We start from the raw sequence: 19,337 nt of genomic DNA on the forward strand, positions 1-19,337 counted from the left end.
AATTGCAATCACCGCACGAAGAACAATAAAGAGCTCTACTAATTAGTGGGTGTTAGAGAGAGTTAACCTCTTAATGAACTAATTAACTAAAGATTAAGGAATTATGCAGAGGAACAAAGCGATGACAATAAAACGGAAAGAGAACTGGACGGACGGCGTGCATGGCAGCGACAAAAGCAAAAGAAATAAAAGAAAATGTGGAATAAGGAACCTATGTGAGGTATAATAGCAGCATGTACATATGTGTGTGTGTGTGCGAGTGCAAACTTTTTTGGCGATCCGATAAGGTAAAAGTAAATTGCAAGGCGGTTAATCTATTTAAATGCACTAAATAGCTAAGGACAATAAAAACGTACCAACACAGTCAAACATACATATGTATGGGTAGATGGTGAGGGTTTGTGTGTGTGTGTTTAGTGTGGAATTGAATAGTTGCATGCACGAATGCGCAGATTTACGGCTAGAAAGGATCTGCAAGCGCAAAATCGCAAATCGCACCGAATACAACGGAATGCGGCTGTCACTACAACAAAAGCAAACATACGACTAATTGCGCGCAGAAATCACAGCTAAAATGCGAAAGTGAATGCGAAAATTTGGTGCAGTCGGACGAATAATGGTGCACTTGGACAATGCGAGCGCCTGAATGGAGACTAGAAGAAAGAGTAGTGTTTTGAAGACACAACGAAAATTGGTGTTCATATTTGTAAATATGTGTATGTATATGTGTGTAGGTGCAATAGCGATGACAACAACAGGCGCAGCAGCGCACAAATCCGATTGTGTGGAGCGAGACAAGCATTAGCCGCTTAAGAGTGCCGCTTATGTGCTAGCAATTTTGGAAATGTATGTATGTGTTGAGGTGCGTGCGTTTGGCGGCAAATTTTCAAAAACCAACAAAATAATAGAAAAAGCATAAATATGTAACTTGTAGAACATCCCTTAAGCTGGTAATACCTTAAACCTTTTGAACTTTACAAGCGAAAGGAGGTTAGCAAAATATTTTCATAAACCTGTACGCACAATAAAATAGATAAACAAAACGCACAAATAAATGTAGTGGATATTATACATATGTTTGTATGTACGAAATGTATGGACGCCATGGATATTGGCTGGACGGTTGGACAATTCAATGCGAACTTCGGCTGCACCCAAGCCATATACCCTTCATGGGTGCATTTCCTTTAAGATTAAATGGTAGAGAATGAACTTGTCTTGAAGAAAGACAAGACATTTTGATCGGTCAGTTTGTATGGCAGTTATATGCTATAGTTGAGCGATTTGAAAATTATTTTATGAAAATATATCGTGATCTTAGATAATTATATATCCCGAATTTTATGAAAATATCTCGTCAAATAAAAAAGTTTTCCATACAGGAACTTGAGTTTGATAGATCAGTTTGTATGGCATCTATATGCTATAGTGGTGAGATTTGAAAAATATTTATGGAGATTGTAACGTTGACTCAGACAGCAATCTGTGCCGAATTTTATGAAGATATCTTGTCAAATAAAAAAGTTTTCCATACAGGAACTTGAGTTTGATTAGTCAGTTTGTATGGCAGCTATATGCTATAGTGGTTCGATCGGAAAAATATATTCGAAGATTATAGCGCTGATTTGGGTAGTAATCAATGCCGGATTTTATGAAGATATCTAGTCAAATCAAAAAGTTTCCCATACAAGAACTTGATTTGGATCGGTCAGTTTGTATGACAGCTATATGCTATAGTGGTGGGATTTTAAAAATTTTCATAGAGATTGAAACGTTGACTCAGGCAGCAATTGTGCCGAATTTCATGAAGATATCTACTCAAATAAAAAAGTTTCCCATACAAAAACTTAATTTTTACCGGTCAGTTTGTATGGCAGCTATGAGCTATAGAGACTTGATATGGCGATTCTAACATATGAGCTGCTCCTTGAGGAGAAAAAGATGTGTACAAAATTTCAGATCGATATCTTAGAAACTGAGAGATTACGCGTACATATAGAGGTCCAAACTGATGGACATGACTAAAACCGACGCGCCTGACGAGCTGATGATTTACATGTATATACTTATCTCCAAAGTTTTCTTCTGGGTTCAGGGTATAAAAATATATTTTAAAATGCTAAAATTGTACATATGTACACTATGAAAATATGTACTTGCTATTTGCTCAACATTGCATTACAACAATTCATGGGTCCTTTCCTTATGAATGACCGTCCACTTTTACAAATACAAAACACTGCACTGTTTTCCATTCATAACTCGGTCTGCAAATGCATTCAAACATACACATATAAGTATGTATATATATGTCTGTGCGCGTGTATTAGCCCAGCGATTACCGCATTACATCAACTGTATTATTGGACAAATACTACAAATCAATTGTTTCATTGGCAAATCGGATATTAACAATATCTGTGTTTTGTATAGCCACATACACGTATATCCACTCACACATACATGTGTATAAATACACGAATCTACAAAGAAAACACATGTAGTATTTGTTTTCTAACAGAAATAATAAATATTCAATATGCGAGTGTAGGACGAGTGAAGTAGCCACTCGCCGCACATTGCGTCCTCAGCTTCTTCACAGCTGTTTGCTTTCACTCTGCTCCGATTGTTACTATTTGCGCCGGACAATGTGCGCTAAACCCCCTCGCACTCACACATACACGCACACTATACCCACATATACAGTGACCAGCGTTTGTCCAATGGTTCTTCCTCTAAATATTCCAAACACAATCCTCTATTCGGCTGTGCTCGTGTGCTTGTAACACTCTTATGTGCCCATTGTGCTTGAGCCAGTGTTTCCTAGAAACATCTCTTTGAACTGGCAGACAATGTGTTGTAATCGCTGTTGCTTACCGCAGATTATGTAAACTGTTCTGCCCTTCCATTGGTCAGTCAATGGCCGCATGGTCCTTCGTCGTATTAATGTTTAATTTTCATCTTATTGCCATTGATCCGCCCCATGGCAAACTAATTTTTCCTTTGCTTTACCAATACTGAATACAACTGTGTATTTGCACCGTTTCAGCGTAGGTGTAAATCTCCAATTTTAAGGTTAATTTAGGCGGTGTGCTCGGTGACAAACGACAAATTGTTTTATTGGTTTAAGTGGACTTTGATTTTGGTAGATCGGTTCAAATGTAAAGCAAATGGCTGGTATAGAGAGATAGTAATGCGAGAGAGCTGGGAGTTGCTTCTTTTTGTTTTGAAAAAAGTTATGAAGGAAGTTCAAAGTCTATGCAATGAAGAATCTGATAGAAAAATGTTCGGATTTTCATTATGAATAATTTGATGTTCTCATCGGTTATAAATATCTATATCAGATATATTTTGATAACAATACAAATGTTTCAAAGAAGAAGAGGAAAATCGCTAACTGCCGTTAGAAATCTTCAAATCTGGTTATAAAAGGTTTCAGCGACGGTTTTAACAAGTAAAACAGGAGTAGCTTATGCAGACCGGCTGTCACGCCATGCACAAACCTACTGGTGGTCCTTAGTAATGCCAAATAGAGGTGTAGCTTAATTTGAGCTGAAGTATTTTTCACACAGGACGTCAACGACAACCTTAAGAGCGACTTGATACCTAATTTTCATCTCGTCCCTTGAACAGCGAGGCTCCTAGATATATTAGCAGAGTTCTAGATAATGCTGTACAGAAGCATAGGAGGTGTTCCAACGCTCTTTCCTGCCTATTTCCCGGCACTTTCTGCGTGTATCGTCGTCACTTATGCCCATCCGGCTCGCGTGTGCTGCTTGTAGGTTGTGACCTGTCATTAGAGCAACAACCTTCCTGCAGATCTTTCGAGACGGTGTGAGTACTAGAAGTTCTCCTTCGGGCTCTTATCTACACATGATCTTGGCGATTCTGCATATCAGTATTTTCGGAAATTTCATTATATTTCGATTTTAGTTATTTTCGTATCTCCTGGTCAGGTAGCCAGACGGATGGCATTCTCATCAGCTAAGTACTTCGTTTCCCGTAATTTTTTTGCGGCCTAGAACCCAATATATATGCCGCCATTTTTCGACAGTCACCTTATCTACTGCCTCCCTGCTTCCAAGGACATTTTCTGACATAATCTAAGGTGGGTCTGGTAAAGAGCAAGGGCAAGACGGGATATCTCCTGTCATCAAACTAACAGTCGTCGCACTCGCGACTTGTCTCCCTCGTCACTGTTGACAGTCATAACTTCGAAGTCGTAGATAATTTCGCCTTTCTTGGAACCAGCATTAACACAAAAAAAACGCCAGCCTCGAAATCCAACGCTGAATAACTCTTGCCAACAGGTGCTACTTCAGACTGAGTAGGCACTTCTCAATTGCCTCAGACCTCTCTCGAGGAACAAAGGCCAAACTATACAAGTCACTCATCACCCCCGTCTTGTTATGTGGTCCGGAGGCATGGAACGATGAGCTGTATGAGATATACATACGACGGCATTGACATACTTCAGCGAATTTAGAGACAGTGGCTATGCTAGCTAGGTCATGTATTCAACGCATTACCCGCCAGGCGGAGCAGAGAAGAACCTCCACTCTGTTTGAAAGACTAGGTGGAGAAGATCCTGGATACACTTGGAATCTCCAAATGGCGCCAAACAGCGAAAGAAAGACCGGCGGCCGCGCTGTTTTAGAGCATAGAACATGCAAATAATAAATCTCTGACCACCATCGTCAAAAATTTCATTAATTTGCGAGCGGCGCTTAACATTATCTGCGCGGAAAAATCTCCACAACTTCACTAGCCACACGAAATCGTGTGCCACACATGAGCATCAGTGATAAACTGAAAATATATATTTTACAATTATAATCCCGTTAATTAGTCCAAATTAGTATTTTGCATATTGAGTTCAAACAAACGGGAACCGCCAAAACAAACCGCAATTACAAACCGCAAGGCACACCACCAACAGAAGCCGAGAGCGGCTTATGAGCGCATATTAGCAAATATTCGAGTTATAGAAAACAGTTTCAATGCAAGCACTTACATTTTCTTCAAATAAAGACGAAGCTTAAGCGAAAATTTACCGCAAAACATCTGTAAATCTCATAATAATTTCGAAAAAGCCGATTCTGCATATTTGCACGGTACACCTTTCGATCGGCTGCGAGAGATGCCAATACAGTAGCGGCACGCAGAGCAAGAACAAAAAACATAAATAATTATAGCCTTTACTATAATAGAGCCACCAAGTGTGGCAGCTGAAGTCCAGTGGCTCCTTTCCCAGCACACAGTAGTCGGCAAGCACACAAGTAAATAGCGAAATATCGCCATTTATGTGTAAGGATATATTTGTGTGTGTGCTTTGGTCTTCGAATCTCAATAGTTCGCAGGGATTTTCATCAATTTGTGCCACAAATTCGGATAATTGGCAATTTTCTTTTATTAGCCGCTGCCACTACCGCTGCCGTTTGCTACCGTTTCTCTACAAAAACAACATGCTTACATGGTTATTATGTTGTCGTTGTGTGCATGCACTCACTGACCACTGCCTTGGCAAACAACTTAATCCTCTTGTTCTAGAGCCACAAAAGAAAATTGCAGATGAAATTGTCAAAACATTTACCTACTCGTAAAGTACTCGCTAGCCTTTGATTGTAGCCGCTAATAGCGAACAAATACTCTAATTTTTTATATTCGTTATTAATTTAGTTGGGAAAAATCATAAATTCTCAGGCTATTGTAGGCGGTTCATAAAAATATTTGTTGGCTGATAATTTTTACACTTGTATGAACTCAAAAATCGATGGCGAAATTTTGAAAGTGAATAGAAAATGAATTAAAAAAGAAATAAAAAAATCCTGTGGGAAATTTGAACAAACACCGGACATTGGTGATGTGTGATGCTGGGGTTAAGGGTTGTAAATAATTCTTATACAGTAGAATCCCGGTTATCCGGATCAAATAAAACCAGGGGTATTCCGTATAATCGAAATCCGGATAATCGATTTCAAAGCAAATCAAACAATATTTAAATTACATATAATAAAGTTTTATTATGTAATAAGTTTTACAAGTGTAGTTTAGATAATATGTACGATATATAAAAACCGAGCTATAACGATAAATAATGTATTACATAATGCCTATGTAGTTTAAAATTTTGGTTGAAAATGACTTGTTATTGGTCTTTGACGTAAAGAATCACATCGTTTCATTGCGTCCAAGACCCTGATGCGTTTCAGTTGTAACAACTAAATGGGATCCGATTGACAATTAGAGCCGAGACGAATGAGTCCGGATAATCGGATATTCGGATAATCGATGTCCGGATAATCGGGATTCTACTGTATCTACTTAGAAATCTTAGCAAACAGTTTTTTGTACGTAAGACTAAAAATCCGCGTTTACTTAGGTCAAGTAAAGATTTAGTACATTCTAGCCAGGGCTTAGCGACGATCCTTACAACAAGCACGAATTTTTCGAACATTATCTAAAGTGGAGTCGTCATCAAAAGGGGGTCTCTCATCCGAGGCTGTTTCCTTATTTTTATTTTTAGCGTTTTTACTTGGCGGGTCCCAAACCCAACACACAACCCTGGGAGATTTCAGGCAAGGCGACTCCCTATCGTATGATTTCTGAACGGGGCTGGCGTACGCCAATACGACATTATTGGCCTCAACATCCGCGCCTTCATTACTGTTTTCTCCAGACTAGAAGAGCAAAAGGGTCTGGTAGTGAACGAGGGAAAGACGAAATATCTGCTGTCATCAAACAAACAGTCGTTGCACTCGCGACTTGGCTCCCACGTCACTGTTGACAGTCATAACTTCGAAGTCGTAGATAATTTCGTCTGTCTTGGAACCAGCATTAATACCAACCACAACGTCAGCCTCGAAATCCAACACCGAATAATTTTGCCAACAGGTGCTACTTCGACTCAGTAGGCAACTGAGATGTAAAGTCCTCTCTCCACGAACAAAAACCAACCTCTATAAGTCACTCATTATTTCCGTCCTGCTACATGGTGCAGAGGCGTGAACGATGACAACATCTGGTGAGTCGACGTTACAAGTTTTCGAGAGAAAGGTTCTGCGGAAAAATGTATGGTTCTTTACGCATTGGCATCACCGAATATCGCATTTGCATGGCTAGGTCATATCAGCCGAATGGATAAAAATACTCCACCTCTGAAAGTATTCGACGCAATACCCATCGAAGGAAAGCAGAGGAAGAAGAAGATCTCCACTCCGTTGAAAAGACTACGTGGAGAAGGTCCTGGCTACGCTTGGAATCTCTAATTGACGCCAAACAGCGAAAAGGAAGAACGACTGGCGCGCTGTTGTAAACTCGGCTACAATCGCGTGAACGGTGTCTGGGCCAATAAAGAAGAAGAAGATAGGCACTGGATCCAGCAGCACTTTCCCATGACAACCTGGTCTACGCAACCGGACGGATCCGATTTTTTATCCAGCCAATACCTGTAAAATTACTTCAGAGATGACAGACTCAGAGACCAATAGCGTCATCCTAGTCATATAGGATTAGAAGAAAATGAAAATGCTCGGGGCAGTATTAAACACAATTATCCTAAGCAACACAGATCATACCATAAATTTAAGTTGGGGTAGTGTTGATGGTATGTGGACTGAACAAAAAAGGGAACTTGGTAATATCATCACATGCTGTAACATTATCTAGGCAAATACCTAGTCTTTAGGAGGATGAGACGAGATGTACTCCACGGCACCCAATGCTGCAACTTAAGAGACATTGGACGGCTTGTCAGGTTATTTAGCAAGTCTACTAAGTTGCTGCATAAGGCTGTATTTAGTTACCCCCCGGGAGAACAATGAGCCTAATGAAGACCTAAGAGCGTCTGCCTGCGGTCTGGTGCTCATGCGCCTACTTTTCCAGCCAACCGATTAATTAAACAATAGCGTCGATAATTCACTATTCAAATGTTTAGCGGCATTCCGGGAATGACGTTGTTATAGTACTATGCTCTCGTTGCTAGCAAGTTTTTCCCAATAGACATTTCATTGATATACCGGATTCAAACTAATGAGCTAAATATGCGTCAGCATCTAAAGATCCGTTTCAAGGCTCTAGAAATACAACATTGTGACAGCGAGGCTATGATAAATAGTTTATTTATATGTCATTACTATGTATTATATCATTTCACGGATGATCTTCAGAACGTGTGAAGAAATTTAGCCTAAAGCTGTAGAATACAAAGCAGAAGAAGTGCCGCCAACTTAGTAACTAGACGGATTCAACGGTTATCAACTTTACCAAACAACGAAGCGTCAATTAATAATAATAAAAAATCGCAGCTTCCAGTTATAACAGTACTTCTAACAAACTGCACATTATTATGTATAACAACAACAAAGGTATATATATTGAATGAGTTTCGCGATAAATCTGTGCTTTTTATTTATTCCTCACATTGTTTAAGCTTGAAGATAATACAATATATGGAATTACCGAATGCAAAACCCAGCTAATTATATCAACGAATTGACAGAGCAAAATAAAACAGTAGAAGATATATGTATGTATATATGCTGGATATATACGCGATACCCAGCATTAGTATTCGTATTTGAAACTAATCTGCATTCAGTAGTAGCAATCATCAGCGGTAGGGTAGCTGGACGTCGCTATCGCTACGATACATCCAAAAAGCGCAGAGAGGGGCGCGCGCGGAGCTTGCGTGCCTGAGCATTCTGAGCTGAGCCGGTAGCTCACACGCAAAGCGCTGGAGCGAAACACTTGTTCGTTTGCAGGGCGCGTATTCAGTTACTGTTTGACATTCGCTTTAAAAACATACGACAATTGCTCCTCCAAAGTAATCACGCTCGCAATAACCGCACAACATATGATCGTTATGGCTACGCAAGTTCAAGCATTTTCAGTTAATTTTATTGCCAGCAAAGTGGTTAAACTGCTTTTTGTTTCTTTTGTGATTTTGGCAAGCGCGTTAATTTTCTGTGATGCGTCACTTACAGAAGACGGTTTGCAGCATACACGTGTGAAACGTATTGTGGGTGGTCGCCAATCGAAAGCGCCACCTCCCGACGATCCGGTCGTATTTACGCGCACCTTCAATCGCGATGCACGCGTCGAAGGTTTTCGGAATGTACGCACCGGCATCTACTCGTTCCTCGGCATGTACTATGCCGAACCGCCAATTGGTCTATTACGTTATGCGCGTCCAGTCTACAAGCGTATGGCCGGTGATATTAATGCGACACAATATGGCTCGCCTTGCGTACAACCAGATCCATATGATCCGAGACGCGTGGTGGGTAATGAAAATTGTTTACTACTTAACGTGTTTACACCACGCATGCCGGATGAAAGCACCGGTTTGCCAGTCTACGTTTGGATACATCCGGGTGGGTTTCGTTATGGTTCCGCCGCGCAGTATGACGCGACACCTATGGCGCAGCAAGGTATAATAGTCGTAACGCCACAATACCGACTTGGTTCGTTGGGTATAATGGGTGATGGCACTAAGGAGTTCGACGGCAATTTGGCGATCTTCGATATGGCTGCCGCCTTGCGTTGGGTTAACGATTATATACATCATTTTGGCGGCGATCCAAAACAAGTCAAGGCTATTGGTCATGGTTCGGGCGCAGCGAGTGCAATGTATTTGTCAATGTCACGTTCGGCACGCAGCGCGAGTGATATATCGGGTGTGGTGGCGATGTCCGGTACGGCATTGTCGCAATATGCGACGGACAAGGAACCCGTACAGAGTGTGGAAGAGGTGGCGAGCATTAATGGTTGTCCGAAAACGAATGAGCTGGCGATTGTGCAGTGTTTGAGAGAGGTACGTATATAATGTATACATTAATCATATATACATATGTATATGTAATAAACATTGTGAGTAAATTTGCTTGAAAGCAGCTGTGTGTAGAAAAAAGTGGAATCGCAACGAGTTTTGGCAATTAGAGCGTAGAATATAGGGTTTTGACAGCTTCTTATCGACTTTGAAATGAAACGAAATTAATAAAGAACTGGTCGTGCATTAAGTTCAGTTATAAAAGCAACTTAGAGCTAAGCTGATAACAAATCTTTAATAATAAAAAGAAACAATCCAAACTCGTTAATTTTCTTAAGTCAAAATTCTGCACTTTTAAATCTGATCTGGATAGTAACAACAGGGAGGGAAGTTGGTATAATGAAGGCTGGTGTCGGGTTCTGGTCAACTCATGCGCGTCCAAATCTATCGATATTAAATTCGGAGGCTTTCAAAGATATCGGTCGCTCTTGAGATGGGCTTCTAAGCCCTAAAGAACTATTTAAGGGAGTAAACGTATGATCTTTCATTAAAAATATATCCTTCCCTTAAAAGACTCCAACATTTACAACACTCTCTAATAATCTTTTCAGAAATCCGCCGAGGAAATTATACAAAATGACTCGCAAGTCCAAACGGAACGTCTCGCCGGCCGCGCCATTGTTAAAGGTCTCACTGGCAGTGCCGGTTTCACGCCGCACATCGAGGGCGAAAACGATGGACGTGCCTTACCAAGCTTAATAGTGGGTGCACCAGAGGAACAACTACGTAGTGGCAACTTCACACCTATACCGTTGTTAACGGGTGTCACAAAACATGAGACCGCGAACGCAGTTAGCATCGGCACGCTCAATCGTATCTTCGGTTCGGTAGAACAATTTCTCAATTCACTCACCGACGTTCTGAAAGACTTAACTGGCTTTTTGCGTGTCGATAAAGTCACTGGCGAAATCTTAAAACCCGTCTTGCCCGGTCTAACATCGGCTTTGACACCAACGCTCAACGATCTGCTCAAAGTGCCGGAGACATTAAATGTGGATCAAGTGTTGTCGAAGGTATTTATATACTTTGTTTTTATAAATGCAAATTACTTGAAATTGTCCTCGTTTAGGTTGTTGAAACCACCACCGACATACTCTTCAATCTGCCCGCTGTTCTAACCACGCAAGTGTGGTCTCAAATCGCACCTTCATTTATGTATAGCTTCGAATATAACGGCACACATTCGAAGGGTATACATTTCTTGCGTGGTCTACCGATCGTTTCGGAGCAAGCTAGTAATAATAACCCAGAAATAGTAGCGCATGGTGACGAACTGGGCTACATGTTTGATGCAAATGATCTGTTCGGCAATCCCATAGCCGAAGCGAAGCTGGTCGATGAAGAAGAACTGAAAGTGCGTAAAAATTTGATTGGTATGTTGGTGACGTTCGCCAAATCAGTTGGCACGGAAAATAAGAAAGAGGCTGGCGGAGTCTCGCTTTTTAAAAGCGTGACCGGCAAAGGTGTGCCCTTCATAAAAGTGAATACGGAACTAAGTGCCGACAGTGATTTTCGTTTTTGTGAGCTCTCAGTGTTAGGCGCCTCATTAACACCGCTGACTTCCACGACTTGTGAAAGTTTAGGCGGTTTGCTGACACCGTTAACGGGTGTAGTTGGTGGAGCGCTGGACGGTGTTGGCGGCGTGCTCGGCGGCGGTGATGGAGACAATGGCGGTGTAGTGGATAATCTTGGAAATACTTTAGGTGGAGTGCTGGGTGGTGGTGGTGGTGGTAGACCTGGTGGTGGTCGAGGATCCGGCGAACAATCAAATGGCGGCAGTGGTCTTCTTGGTGGTGTTGGTGGTAGACCCGGTGGTGGTCGCGGATCCGGCGAACAATCGAATAGCGGTGGTGGTCTGCTTGGCGGTGGTGGTTTGCTGGGTTGAAATATATGAGCTTTATACAACTTTTTTTGTAAATAAATAACTAATAAAAATTTACTAAAATCAGATGAATCTGTAATCTGTAAATCGAATTGCAATAAATATATGAGTTTTCAAAACTTATTCCAAAGGATAGGAAACGAAATTATACCAGGCTCAACCATAAACTTTTGCTATGCTTCGGAAGTGTTCCAGCCTGTGTGAGTTACGGAATTAAATACAATAATAGGTTCGAGATGATGCCGGAAAACTCTTGTTTGTATCAGCCTATATGAACTCAAAGCACACGGTCTGGGCTTAGACATAAACGTTAGCGGGGATTCACTTTTTTAGTTTATTTGTAGTGAAGATCTCTTTTAAACCTAGAGTAGAGAAGAAACCATTGACTTCATTTTAGCATCAAAGGCAACAGATCCCTTAAGCTCTAAAATGTTCTAAATGACCATTCCCTCTCTGATAATAGATACATTAAATATTTCCAAGTGAGATCCATCGATTTTGGATCCACCCTGCGTCCTAACTTAACCTTTTATGTCAATTATACAAATTTCTCGAGATCTGTACTTAGAGGGATGTTCTCTACTCACTCTGAAACAATACAAGAGCTTGCTGGGTTACAAAAATGTTTCAATGGAGGATAGTTAACAGGAAGGTATTTTAAGTACTATGAGTCACATCACATTTTAGCTCAGCTGTTCAGAGTTGGTGTAAATCTTTTTCTTTTTCTTACGCGGTTATAGCCGATATCTCTCATCCGATGCTACTTTAATATTGATGTTTTTACTTTCCGAGTCCCAAACCCAGCGTACAACACTGTGGAGGGAAGTTTAGTCTGCTCACTTTAACTCGCCTTAAAACTGATGTTTTTTGGCAACTCATAGGATATTTGGTCTAAGACCGTGAGTCGTAAGCTGCTTGAGCAATAAAAAAAACAGTTCCGGCCACTCCCAAGTGAATGGCGCTAAAAGAACTTTCTTTACTTGCGTGAACTTCTCCACATGACTCCATCTTTGTTCTTAGGGCGTAAAATCTTAAAATTTTCTTGAAAATATGTCAAGGTGCCGAACTTCTATGACCCTAAATGCGCTCTAATCTAATTGAACCTAAAATCCCACGACTAAGTACATCCACAGCCATATACGAAATAAATGAAGCTTTAATTATAACGGTTTTATTAGTATTTTCTATTTCCGCAAGTCTCATTATTTTTGACACATCTATTATCAATTAATTTCCAACTCGGATATGCAGAAAATCAAATCACTTCCACTTAATAAAACCTTAAGCACACCGAGGTACATCATTCCACCCACAACAACAACAGCAATTACTACAACCAGCAGCCAGCAAACATATAATTTGTGTTAAACCATAAATACCGTGTCTGCAGCAACGCCCACTCACCACAGTTGTGACCTCACCCCCCAGAACTGACACAACAATTTTGACACGTACTTGAGGGCTGTCAAAATTCATACGTTCCTCCGCTTAGCGCACGACGACGCGGCTAAATGAGTGTGTTAATAAGTAAGCAGGCGAAATATGTTCACAACCACAACAACAGTACAACAAAAAAATACCAACAAAATTCAGCAGAGCAATCGAATAGCACAAAATCCGGAGCAACAGCAGCCAATTATGTGGAAAATGTGCGAAAAGAATTTCATGACATATGAGGAAATCTGCAATTTGCGAAAGCGTAGCCGAAGAAAGGCGAAACCATACCGAGTCGACAAGCAAAAATACAAAAAAAAAGAACGAAAAACACAAGCTGGCGGGTTGAGAAGCTCACGCATTGGCGGTTTGGCGTTTCGTCCGAACCACTGACAGGCTGGTGAATTGGTGAAAATCTGTTGGAATGGGTGGATGTGAACAAGTGCTAAAAGCCGATTTCACTGTAATTACAATTCACACTGCGAGTGCGGTGAGGGCTATTGTAATGGGTGCTGAAGTGCAGTCGAGGTAGCAGCAGGGAAATGGTGCGGTCGGCAGAGTGGTAAATGAAAACAAACGCCAGCAAAGACAAGGAAACCATAGAACATGAAAATCTGGCAAATGTGTTCTTTTTGTTTGAGAGCACTTAAGAGACACCACAACCACCACCACCGTTGGCAGCAGTGGTAGCAGCACCGTTATGGATCACGAGCTGCAGACGTCCACACCACAACGCAGCAAACCGCCCACCAAAGCGCTTAACACAGAGCAAATGACAAGCTTAACCGCACGACGTGCAAACAAAAGCGCACACAAAGCCACGCAAAGCGTCGGCAAGTGGATGCGAGCGACGGTTTGAGGTCCCGCCGCTTATGCTTCTTTATAAATCGACCGCAGTATCGGCGGGGAAGAAGTGACGACCAAATAAAAACTTTCGCTGGCATGTAGCAGAAATCACGACGGCGCGTGTATTCCAAGTATTACAACAACAACAATGATAGCAACAATAAAATGCTAAGCCGCTGTTGGCTTGGCAAGAGAATCTCGGTCATATTTTGCGCATCCTCACACACCGCCCACCACTTCCTCCCTGCACTCACATCTTCTTCGAACACTGGCGTTGCGTCGCTGCCGCCGCGGCAGCAATAGAAATGTCATAAACAAACCGATTAAATGTGTGCATAACAAGAATAGCAATAATAGTAATACCGCATATAAAAAAGGTGGGCGCTAAAAGAAAGGGGTGTGACAACAACTGCCAACAACGAAACACCAACAAAATCAAAATCATTTGATTGTCGCAGAAACTCCAAAACTCAACTCCAACCACGGCGCTAAAACGCCTTACAACCAAATAACGAAGTGTCTGCGTGTGTGCGGTGTAAAAAGGTAGAAGTTGTTGTTGTGGTTGCACGCACCAGTTTTTAAATGTCACAATTATTTGGCATACAAATGGGATTAAAATTAATGTCAGCGCTCGTGCAACGGTTCGGCAGTTGAAGTTGTTGTCAAATTCTGAAAACATTTAAAGGATTACAACAACAACATGCCGCTACTGTCTTCATCCGGCCGAAAGTTTACAAAATTGGTTGTTGGTTGTTGAGTGTTTTTGACATAATTATAGGGATTTTAAATATGAATCTAAGAGCGACGTCAAATGCAGCCAAAGTTTTGTTGTACGACAGGAACATACTGTTTTCATCATAATCCGAAAATCCGACTCTTATTTTAGAGTCTGAATATTGAGGGTTATTTCATTTGTACACGTTTTCAGCCTGAAACTACGGAGTTTATGGACAAGTAATGGACACGAGATCTTTAAATACTGGAACATCTTCAAGTACACGACTCTTCTATACATGGGACAGAAACCCAAAGTTTGTTTCGGAAGACCGAGATCAAATAATAGGTTTCGTTTGATATCTGACCTCTCAGCATTACGGCGGGATCACACTTAGGTTATTATTTACAATCTTTTGTGATGCGAAGAGAAAACCCTCCTGAAATTGAGGATCAACTATCAGCAAAACCACCTCGAACATATCACAAACCTTCTTAGTTGTTTTATTTCTACTTCCGCTATTTCACCTGGATGTCTAAAACAGTGAAATCCGAGGGGTTTTTGACTTGATCTAGAAAAAGCAGGACATTGAAGGAGAAAGTGTCGAGATGATTGTTTTTTATATTCTTCCAAACAGTTGATACAGTTGTCAGTCGAAAAAATATTCAATCTTACTGCATCCAGTTAGAACTTCTACAACCATTGAGAGGTGTACTTTGCTGAGAGGGAAGAGTTCCCTATACCCCTTACGATTTATCCTGAGCCAGAAGAACCTTGCGACTGCACAGCTGCTGGGAATCGACCAGCGCTTTTTGATTTGATCTGAGGCCCAACAGTCCAGTTGTAAACCAGAAGATGCCAATGGAGCTCCTACCCGTTTCTTTCCTCCGTTAATGACACTGAAATACCTGTTTTAGCGAGTTCATCAACCTTACAGTTCCCAGCAATACCGTTATGGTCGGGTACCCAAATCAGTGTAAACATAAAATAGCTCATTGATAGAGATAAGGAGTCTGGACATTCTTCCTCTAGTTTTGAACGCACAAAAAGCGAACTCAAGGCTTAACATCGCTGCTACATTATTGGAGTGGATAGTCGCTGTTCTGAAGGAACAATAGACCCACTGCAATCTTTATAGCAGTCACCTCTGCTTGAGGGAAAGTTTCCGACAGTGTACTCCTCTATTAAGCCTCCCCGCAAGCATTGATCCATCCGTAAAAAACTCACCACCCCTCCCCTCTAGCAAGTCCTTCCACCACCCTTGAAGGAATGTAAGCAGAGTAGACATAATCAAGGCTAGGTTCGGCCAACTGGTTATCCATGTTTTTTGGAGTGAAATCAAAGTCTGCGAGGATTCCGTAGTTCCCAGGCTCACAGTCATCAAAGTGATATTTCGAGCTAATGAAGACAAAATCTGGTGGCTGTTGCTTTAAACATTATTGCTCTCCGAGATCCCACAAGAACAAATGTACAACGAATGGATATCGCACTAGATATCAATCTCACAGTCGCCATAAGACCGAATTTCCACTACCCGAGGATATGGCAGAAAATTTTGGCAGTTCCCAAACTTCCATAATCCTCTTTCGTTGAAAGGTATTCTGGGAGCCTAATACCTACCAACAGTAGATCAAGAGCTTGTTGTGAATCCCGGAACCTTCGTACCATCATAAACTCTTATTTATCTGGGCCTCATCCTAATATAAAAGAATTATGCAAATGCAAGACTTCTCGGACAAAGAGAACATAGATCAGGTTAGAATATGCAATCATTTTGCTGATTCTAAGTGATAATTTCGATATAAGCGGATGTATTGTACATTTTGTTCTATCAAGATTAACGAGAGCAATGTTTCTATGTTTCTGGGGTCAAACGAAAAGAACTCAATTCATTTATTTCATGAAGTAAAAGATGTTAGCTCTTATTCCATAGTAGGAATGGTACATGGAAATAAGAGACTTTTTAAGTATTGGTTAGATATTCGGAGAACACAAAGATCAATTTTTTATCTTTTGGGAAGTTGAAAGAATCAAAGCGTTATTAAAAACTTTCGCAAAACCTTCGAAGAGAAATAAAGCGAACATAGAACAGATTGGAGGACACAAAGATATTGACGCAGAGTTCTTTAATAGTAATATATAACTATGTCAACATATCGTGCATTCTGTTGATTCAAAATTATGAAACGAATGTATATTCGGAAGTCATATCTTCGGAGCATTATCTCTATTAAGTGGAGTCATCGGAGGCGGTCAGGCAGTGCTTATTTAACCATTGGAGCTTTCTGGAAGATAAAAGAACTGATACGATATTAAAAACTCGCACAAAACCTTCCGCATGAGACAAACTGAGACAATAAGGATTTTAGTACTATTCTACATAACATGGTTGTTGAGAGGCACCTGTTAAAGAGTGTCACTTTTTGAAGTGGAAAGATGCCATGTCTTGAATGATTCGATCGCTTGTGATATATAATATTTGTATTATCATAACAAATTAGTGAAAGGATATGATGTGAAGTATTTATGAAGACAATATTTACAAAAAGTAAGAGTGTGCACTGTGCTAGAAAGTGGGGCAAGCATTACAAATAAAGGTGTAGGATTACATTGGAAATATGCTTACATTCAAATATTTAAATATTTGTCCGTATGCAAATAGCCAATATTCAGTATTTCCTGTAACAGAGAGCGCCAGGAGTGCGGCTATATTTGCAGAACTCTTTCACACGCCTACAAACACCGACAAACATACAAACATGATACTTCCGCTAGAGAAAAGACTGTCAAACGACTGACAACGAAGGGTTGTACGGTGTACGCTATATCGCGTTGGCGCTGAGAAAATCGCATCAGCATGTGGAAAGGACATACGTACACACATAAGTATAGAGTTACAGTGCTTTTTGTTATTTTTGTGTGCTGTTGACTCAGAACCAGTAAACAAGTCAAATGTGGAAACGTGTGTCGGCGTTCTTTTTTTCTCTTTTATTGTTGCATTTTTCGAGATAAGGTATTTTGGACCTGCTTATTACTAACAAGTATGTATGTAAATAGCCTAGCGCACGCGCTCGTCCTTATGTAAGAGGCGTTTGTAGCGCTAACGCCGCTGACAAGTGAGCGTGTAATCACTGAGCGTGAGAGCCGGCTAGTTAGCGCGCAAAGGTGGTAGGCGTGCAGACGTAGTCATAAATGGGCGCAGAGGGTGCGTTCACTGTTTTTTTTGGTGGTATTGTTGTTTTTGTTACAACTTAAGCGCATTATGAAAAGCGTTTATATGCTCGTTTGACCAACCCAGCAAAAAGAGCTGGTGAATAGGAAAAATGTTAAATGCCAATAAATATAGTTCCGCTGCTTCACTCGCTCGCCGGCTCCTGCCACTGCCGCTTGTTGTTATTGTTTAATGGCCACTTCCGTTTTTGGCAGCTATACAATTAATTGTGACAAATTGAACGTCGTCGGTCGGCTGGCGCACGCGACAAACACAATTCGAACATCGTCCGGCTGTGGCACGAAGACACACACATACATACATATGTCTATGTATGTACATATAGAAGTGAAGTTCGCGCGTATTAAGTTGACGTTGACGCCACTCGCAAGCAGCGTAAGGCAGAAATGGCTTTATTGGGTGGTCGTTGGGTTAGTGTGCCTAAAAAGTAACGGAAGTTATAAAGTTATTATTGTTTGCTTTTGTGCGAACATCTTTAGCATGTTGTTGTTGCTTTCTTATTAATCAACTTAATGTCCTTGTGGCCACTTGCCACATTTATTGGCTATTTATTTTGATGTATTTTGTGTAAATACACATGCGCAACTATTTCCGTTATTTGATTTATTGGCGGTGCGCCCAATATCCGGTGGACTGTGGTGTTGGGCTTAACATGCGGCATGCCAATACCTATTTATGGTCGTACGCCTGAAGTCAAGTGTGTCAGGATGAACTGTTCATTGGTCTTTGTTTTTGTAACTAGTGAGAAAATTGCCTTTTTGCAGATACTCAAATGATGATTATTTCTTTATTCTCCCTCACTGCAGTGTATTGATATTATACGGAAAAATAAGTCTCTTCGATAATGATGTTGTTGTTTTTGTACCGGTCCTGAAGTAATTTCGAAGCATGGCACCGTGCTGACAGTGCTTGGCCTGATAAAAATCCAGGTCCGTTCCGGGTACTTAGACCCGACTGACATAGGAACGGATCTAAACCACTGCTTTGTTACGAACTGATGACCAAACAACTATGTTGGAAGCAATACTTGCCATCTTTCGGGCAAGAGATTGATTCAACGCTCATGAAATTTTTGTTCCTCAAAGGCAAAAAATTGGTCCAAGTTGTTTTTGACATCCTGATTTGATGTGAAAGTACTCCCATCCAAAAAATTTTGGAATTTTTGGTAATTATCGGCCCTCGAAGTGGTTTTGAGCTGCTTCAACCATTTTACATCATAAGAGATGCTTTACATTCTTATAAACAATCCACTCTACTCTCTGTCGCGAGGAAGCAAATTTCGTTCTGTGAGAACATGAGGAAACCATATGTCAAGCTTCGAAATTATTCCTAGACGTTTTGCTAAAGCTACGCAGTATTTAAAGCGACCACAATTTCTATTCCATTATTGTAGACGATT

General features: G+C 40.9%; 2 protein-coding genes across 2 annotated transcripts in view; one reads left to right on the forward strand and one right to left on the reverse strand.

The window, feature by feature from the left end:
* LOC105224410 (fez family zinc finger protein erm) overlaps nucleotides 1-19,337 on the reverse strand; it is a 68,159-nt gene that overhangs the window by 17,780 nt on the left and 31,042 nt on the right. The gene's annotated exons all lie outside the window — the stretch shown is intronic.
* Nucleotides 8,599-11,803, forward strand: LOC105224412 (carboxylesterase 1E). Its single transcript, XM_011202483.4, has 3 exons — nucleotides 8,599-9,814; nucleotides 10,381-10,842; nucleotides 10,899-11,803. The coding sequence occupies exons 1-3, from the start codon at nucleotides 8,855-8,857 to the stop codon at nucleotides 11,712-11,714; spliced, it is 2,238 nt and encodes a 745-aa protein (XP_011200785.2). The 5' UTR covers nucleotides 8,599-8,854; the 3' UTR covers nucleotides 11,715-11,803.

Source organism: Bactrocera dorsalis, chromosome 1 (assembly GCF_023373825.1).
Source record: "Bactrocera dorsalis isolate Fly_Bdor chromosome 1, ASM2337382v1, whole genome shotgun sequence".
Taxonomy (NCBI): domain Eukaryota; kingdom Metazoa; phylum Arthropoda; class Insecta; order Diptera; family Tephritidae; genus Bactrocera; species Bactrocera dorsalis.

Excerpts from the sequence above, each read along its gene's own strand:
- LOC105224412 (XM_011202483.4), top strand. The coding sequence starts at position 8,855 with ATGATCGTTATGGCTACGCAAGTTCAAGCATTTTCAGTTAATTTTATT. Across the intron at positions 9,815-10,380 it reads TTGTGCAGTGTTTGAGAGAG|AAATCCGCCGAGGAAATTAT; the intron begins GTACGTATATAA and ends TAATCTTTTCAG. Across the intron at positions 10,843-10,898 it reads TGGATCAAGTGTTGTCGAAG|GTTGTTGAAACCACCACCGA; the intron begins GTATTTATATAC and ends GTCCTCGTTTAG.